Raw genomic sequence first — 7363 nt, 5'->3', positions numbered from 1 at the left:
CTCCTTTCTCTTTCCTCCGCAGCGGCACACAGACGAGCACGTGAGCTCGGCAGCTCGTCCCAGCTGTGCCTCAGCTGACCGCCTCCTGATTGGCTGAGACAGACGTGGGCTGGGGTGGGGACTGGCCGCCTGCGTCGCTTGCCATTGGCTCTCAGGGAACCCGCCTCCCCCTCAGGTGAGGCGGGCTTGCGTGTGCGCGCCCTGTGCTCCGCGGGCGGGCGCGCCCCCGACACTCCCTCCCACCCCCCGCGCGATCGCGCGCCCCCCCCCGCGCGCCTCCGCCTTTGCCCGCCCCCTGCCGCTGCCTCAGCTCCTCAGTGCACAGAACCGCCTCGTCTGAGGGGACGCGAGGATCGCCCTCGCTGCTGCTTTCGCCAGTGCGTTGGGCCGGGCCCTGACAAACTGCCCCAGGGGAGGCTCTTCGGAGCCGGACCTGGACCCCTGCGATAGCCGCCTGCTCTCCCGCCTCTGGTCTCACGAAGGGTTTCCCGCCTCGCACCCCCCACCTCTGGACGTGCCTTTCCTCCCCTCCTCGCGTGTGGAGGGAGCCAGCGCTTAGGCCGGAGCGAGCCTGGGGGCCGCGGGCAGTGAAGGCATCGCGGTGACCGATTCGCCATGGAGGGCGCCGGCGGCGCGAACGACAAGAAAAAGTAAGCCCACTCCCCCAGCCGGCCGCGTTCTCCGCCGGCCCTCCCGCCTGCCCGCCCGCCGCCGGGGGCTCGCTGGCCGGCCTCCGCGTTCCGGGGGGCCGCCTTTTTGTTCCTGCCTCTCTCCCCTCCCCTCTCTCTCCCCCAGCCTCGCCGGCCGGCCTCCCCCACTGTCCACGTCGCCATCTTGTCGTGGGGGGTGGGAGACGCGTCGAAAGTGCTTTCAGGGGCCGGGGGCCGGGGGCTGGGGGCTGGGCCCTGCTCGCCACCCCTCCCGGCCGCCCGGGCCTCGCACCGCCCTCCTTACCCGCCTCAAACCCCCAGCCTGCCCCGTGCCCCACTCCGGGTGGACTTCCCCGAGCCTGAAATCCCCGGGAAGAGAAATGAGCCGCAGCTCAGTCGCCGCCGCTTGCACCCGAGCTTCCGCTCCTTCCCGCCCCCATCCTCTCAGGTTCCATTGAAAACTCGGCCCCGGGGCGGCCCCTGCACGCAGGTCCTGGCTTCCCTGTGGGCTCGGGGCCCTGGGTTTCCGACCCAGGGACTCGCGTGGTTGGATGAGCTTGCCCCGCGGTTGTCCGGCTAGGCGTGTGTCTTTGCCTTTGTGCATTAGGGATTTGCCGTGATGGCCTGGGATGCTAACTTTTTAGTTTGCACGTGCAGGTTTGGTTTGGTTTGGTTTGGTGTGGTTTTAATCGCCTTGAAAAACTTGCCTAGAGCGAGAGTCGGAGTAACGGGAATTTAGGGGAATGGCAACATTTTAATGAGAACATAAGAATTGGATACTTTCTGTCACCTGTCAAGAGAGCCCAGACTTTATAAGTGAATTATATGCTTCATTTATTCTTGGAAATATTTTAGTGAAAACGTAGCGGCTGGCTAAATTCAGGCAGACACTTTTAATGAGATTGAAAGAAAAGTATATGATCAGAGCAATTGAAATGCTGCAGTAAAATGTTGCAAAGTTTTTGGACAGACCTGCCTCATTTTCCTGAAATTGAAGTATATTAAGATATACCCGAAGTAAATAATCATCCTGTTAGGACTTAATGCAAGTTTTAAAAACACCTTGAATTTTGAGTCTTAAGTGGTACATTATAGGATTAAGAATTGTGAGTCCAACCAGTGGAATTAAGTGACCCACCTCCACTCCCACCTTTTGGTCCACTCTGGTATTTTAACCTTTGAGGAAATTATTTTAAGGAATTGAAGATTTATGGTAAGAGTTCTGGTTAGTAGGCTGGCTTTACTGTTAAGTCCTCCCACTCGTCTGGGAGAGATTAACTGCCCTAATCAGCATCAGCAGAAGATAAACTTGTTTATGTTCTTGCTATTTTGTGGATTCCTTTTTGGTCTTTATCTAATGGAATGATAAGTTTGCAGTTTGTATACACCAGAGGAAGCACGTATTAAATTCAAAAAGTGAGAAAACAGGTCTAGATTTCCATTCCAAGGGTTGCCAGGAATTAATTGCAATTAATTTTGTAGAAGTGATTACAAGGTTTTTGATGAAATGATGAGGCTGCTATATTGTAAACCTAAGGCATATCATCTCTATGTATTGCCAATATTCTGTCCTTATATGCTGAATCATATTTAATATTGTGCATGAAGTTATGCACCAGTCACTCCCTTTTTGTATGCAGTGTTCTACTTATTTCTCCTTTGCAGTTCATCAGTTGAGAGGAGCATAAGCAGCTTTAATATAAATGAGTTAATTAGCTACTGTGCTTCACTCCCAAGTCTAAACTAGTTCTTAGATTTTCCTCAGTCACATTTGTTATTTTCAAAATATTCTCATTTGAAAATTTAGCAAACTTGGATCAGATTTAATGTTTCTTAATACAGAGGTTCTTAAAACTGAAAAATTAAGTTAAACAATAAATGGTAGCTACTCAACAACTTTTAGATGTTGTTTGTTAAAGATGTCTGTTTTTTTATCCTTTTCTAACTAATAATTTTAAAACTTTTTGAAAAGATAACTGAAAGATTGAGGGGCAGAGATTTTTCTCCTTAGAATTTTTCCATTTCAAGTGAGCCTGTAGAGTGCAGGTGGGGAGACAAATTTGTCATTTTTAAAGGAGGGTTAGGAAATTCAAAAGCTGAAGGATTGGAAAAAATCAGAACAGAGGTTGGGTATAGTTATAATAGATTTAACATAGGGAATTTCATGTTGATTCCTTAATAGTAGGGATTGGACTTAATTAATAGCACATTAATGTTGATTTTTAGATTTCAGTGGAATGTCAAGAGGTTCATTGTTCGCTTTCAAGTTTCAGGCCAGACTCCTTCAGTGTTTTCCGAAACATAGTTATTGGATCATTAAAATCTCAGAGAATGGACTTTCCTTAACTTCCTTCTTTAACTTTGGTCATTAAAAATCAAGAAGCTCTCATTTACTAGTAAACTTTTTTCTTGTTACAATTTTACTTTGATTTCCTCTTGAAACTCTTGAAGAGGTTGCGTGGTGGTTAAGAGCATAGGATTTGAACCTGACACCTCTGAGTCTAGCCTTTTCACTTGTTAGCTTTGTGAGCTTGGGCAAGTTACTGAATGCTTGTGAGCCTATTTCCTCCTTTTGAAATGATGATAATAATAGCAACCATCTTAGTGGTTATTATGAAGATTAAATGTGATAATGCCTAGTGCTTGGTTTAGGAGTCTTGGTAACATTATATACTTGAAAATAGGTGTTACCTGTTAAAGTTTTAGTTTAAACTTCCACAACACTTTAAAACTCTTTTTTGCAAGTCCTTCCAAATGTTGCTTTGTGTTAGTTCTCCTTCTCCCCACTTTCTTTTCTATATCTCCTAAAAATGAAAAGACTGTCATTGGATCCATAACTTTAAAGGGGATTCTTTTCAGTTAAAACAGTATATCCCTGGATTATGTTGGCATCTAGCGTCAATTATTCTTGAGCATCTGATCTACTGTCTACCTTAGGCCCCCTTTTTTACATTTCCTTACTCCCTTGTTTCCTCCCCAAACAGGCTACTAAAAATTTCCTCTGGACTTTAGAGACTAGAGTCATAAACACATATAGTAGTCAGACAGTTCATTTCAGCAGGGTATGTGCAAGGCACTGCAGTCTTAGGAATGGCAGTAACTTAAAACATTTTTATTTTGTCTTGATGCCACAGTTTGGAGTAGAAAATTTTATAAATATTAATCTTTGCTAAATATGATGACTTGATAAAATACTTGTGGTAAAACATATGAGCCTACATAGTAGAAAAACTGTACTTTACTTATGAATTTCTCCAGAGGTAAGATCTTAGGCTTTTATCTCAAGGCAAGGCTTCAAGCCTGTACGGTTTGTCTGATTTTTGTAGCTTGATTTGTATAAAATTTATATTAGTGCACTCTTCCATGTGTATGTGTTTACTGAATTATCATGTTGTTTTAGATTATGTGTGGTAGTTTATTCCTGCGGTCCACTGCAAAGCATTTTGTGCAGTTTAGATAACATCCAGTCTTTCTACCTATTGACTTCCATTGTCTTTGCAGCTCTAATGGTGTTTGGGCTCAAGGTAAAGATTTTATGGTTACATTCTATTGTTTTATGTTAGGAATGGTGTATAGGAGGCTGAGGAGGATTAGTCTCGACTGATTTTTTTTCAGAAGAACTCATAATAGTTTACTGTGTTTGGTGGTGAAATAAAAAACTTACCATGCATGGATGTTAAAGATTTGGGTTAGATTACTGTGCTTATTTATAGACATGTTCTCTTAAAATATAATTTTAAAAAATTTACATATTTAAAATACTATATTCTTTTCTTGTCTGAGATGGTTAACATAGGTCTGTTTTTCAAGTAGGAGAAAATAATCTGACTTAAATGTGTTGTTGGATTAGTTTTCTATTAAGATATTGATTTTAATTCATAAGAAGAATGCTCTTTTTTCTTGTTTCTTTCTCTTTTTTTTTTTCAACATTGGGACTAATTATCCAGTTGGTGGATTTTACCCAGCCTTCTGCTATTTGTGATGTATGTATGTATGTATGATATATGTGTTGTGTATGTTTCTGCTTAACTAGAGGGTTCGAAAAAGAATTTGAAACTAAGACGAGCCAATCTTCTTGTTGCTCAGTATTTTCGGTGAAAGTATAGTGATAATTTTTAAATCTACTATAGGCCTTGGAATTTTAAAGATAATTGTATCCGTGTGTCTTGGCGCATCAAAAATTAACTATTTTGTATGTGCATTGAGTTTTATATTAAAACTTGTATTTTCTGCAGTAAAAAGTAATAAACCCATATCTGTTTGCCAGACATGACCCTTTTAGGAAAATATAATGTATAAAATCTAAATCTATAAAAACAAACTTTAATGATTACCTCATGACTTTTTTTTCCTCCATAGCTTTTGAAGTGATTGTAGGGTTTTTTTAAGTTGTGGTTTTAAAAAACAACATAATATTTCCCATCTTAACTATTAATAACTGTACAGCTCAGTAGTGTTAATTCACATTGTTGTGTAATCAATCTCCAGAGCTTTTTCACCTTGTAAATTTGAAACTCTGTAACTATTAAACAACTACCTCCAATTTACCCCTCTCCCTACGCCGCCCCCCCCTCCCCCCCGCCGGCAACTGTCATTCTACTTTGTTTCTATGAGTTTGACTACTAAATACCTCATATAATTAGAATCATACAATTTTTGTCTTTCTGTGACTGGTTTATTTCACTTAGTATAATGTCCTCAAGATTCACCCATGTTGTAGCATATGTGAAAATTTTCTGCCTTTTTAAGGCTGAATAATGTGTATTAGATTTTATTTATCCATTCATCTTTCGATGGACACTTAGGTTGTGTTGACAAAAATAATCAATAGACAATCTATAATAGAAATAGGAAAGGGTTTTCTTTGAACCGAACTGAGGACTATAGCCCAGAAGACAGCCTCCCAGATTACTCTGAGAAACTGCTCTGGAGAAGCATGGTTTTAGCATAGTTTTATGACTTGTCAGAACAAAAAACATCAAAAACAAGTCAGAGATACATTCCTTCAAGGTTTCAAAAAAAAGCAGATCAGCAAGTACACAGCGAGTATGGCCTTGGCACCTGGGATGGGAGTCTTATCATCGAAGGAGTACCAGCTTTGGCGTCCCAGAAAGGGAGGCATTTAATCTTTATTTTTAACATGGACATTCTTTACTTCTGGTCAGTGTGCCCTTTTCTGTAATAATTAAAGCAGATGTACAGTGTATATTTGGTAGGCCACAGTCTGTTCTAGTTAGCATAAAATTCAAGTTAACTTATGTATAAGCCAGAATGATTTCCCCACACCTCAACATGTGAACATTTCTTTTGTCAGTTGCTTCCATTTGTTGACTATTGTGAATAGTGATTCTATGAACATGGGTATGCAAATATCTCGTTGAGATCTTGCTTTCACTTATTTTGGATGTATACCCAGAAGTGGATTGCTGAATCATATGGTAACTTAATTTTTTAAGGAACTGCCCATACTGTTTTCCATAGTGGCTGCACCATTTTACATTTCCACCAACGGTGCACACGGGTTCCTATTTCTCCACATTCTTCCCAACACTTGTTATTTTCTGTTTTTATGGTAGTAGGTATCATAATAGATTTGTTGAAGTGGTTGTGTTTTTAAGGGTTAGTTTGTGAATAATTAAACTTAAAACTAACAGCAGAGAACAGTTGCCACTGGAAGCTTTATCAGAAGTGAGATTAAGCAACTCTAAAATGAGAATTAAGTTTTTCTAGTGACTTAGAAAGATTTGATGTGCCAGTACTTCTTCAGAAAAATACTTACTGTTTAAAATGGTCTCTACCTGTTCTATTGTTGATAAAGTCCCATTTCATTAGTAACTTTGTTTTAAAGAACTTAAAACTATAATTGAAATGACTTATTTTTATAAAATAACTGTTCCCAAGATGTTATCTTTTAGTTGTTCTGGTGATCTCACCTGTTATTTATGCGTGTCCTCATTTAAAAATTTCACTTGGTTATAATATTAAACATAAAGATTATTTCCAAGTATGATTTTCAAAATTTATTGTTTTGTAAATGGGACGAAAATTAGTGATGGAACATAACTTACCGTAGTTCTTGTAGTTCTACCAGTTGTTTTGAAAGTCACAATATATTTAAAGTGTCTCCTAGCTTATATTGCAGTTTTCACTCATTAGTGACAGTTCCCTGTGCTTCTCCACTTTTCCTAATAGTTTGTGAGAATTTCTTTTTCCAACTGAATAATAGTATGGTAAAAATAAACAAGGTTTAAAGGCAGAACACTTAAGTCTTTGAGTTGGAATATATTTCTATTCTTATATATAGATCTTTTCTCATGATTTCAGATGCTAAGCAAATTTATTTAAAGTGACCCCTTCCCCTTTTTTCAGTTATAAAATTGAAACATGTTTCAATGAGCAAGATCACAAATAGACTGAATTTGAAACTTGTGATGGAGAAGAGATTATTGGCATACAGTGACCTCCTAAGTATTTGAATGAATAAATGAACAAAATGAAAGGATAACTGAATGAACAAAGAAAGCAGAGGACGATTTTAAGATTTTTAAAAGGATTTTTTGGAAGTCGTTATTGCTCTTCTATGTTGCACTTTTGATAGGAATTTTTCTTATGCTGGGGCATCTCTTGTGCTACTTTAGAACTTTCTTGAATCTCGAATTGTAATTTTTCATCACTTAAAAACATTTATAGTATCTATTAAAACCAGGTCAGAA

General features: G+C 40.1%; 1 protein-coding gene across 2 annotated transcripts in view; it reads left to right on the top strand.

Moving 5' to 3' along the window:
• Nucleotides 1–307: 307 nt before the first annotated feature.
• Nucleotides 308–7363, top strand: part of HIF1A (hypoxia inducible factor 1 subunit alpha) — a 41778-nt gene continuing 34722 nt past the window's right edge. For both annotated transcript variants that reach the window (XM_079915087.1, XM_079915088.1), the window contains exon 1: nt 308–650. In XM_079915087.1, the coding sequence (XP_079771213.1) occupies nt 616–650 (35 nt within the window). In that variant the 5' untranslated portion in view covers nt 308–615. The remainder of the gene's footprint in view (nt 651–7363) is intronic.

This window comes from Stenella coeruleoalba (assembly GCF_951394435.1).
Source record: "Stenella coeruleoalba genome assembly, chromosome: 2".
NCBI classification, from domain to species: Eukaryota; Metazoa; Chordata; class Mammalia; order Artiodactyla; family Delphinidae; genus Stenella; species Stenella coeruleoalba.
This window is presented reverse-complemented; position numbering and strand designations above follow the sequence as displayed.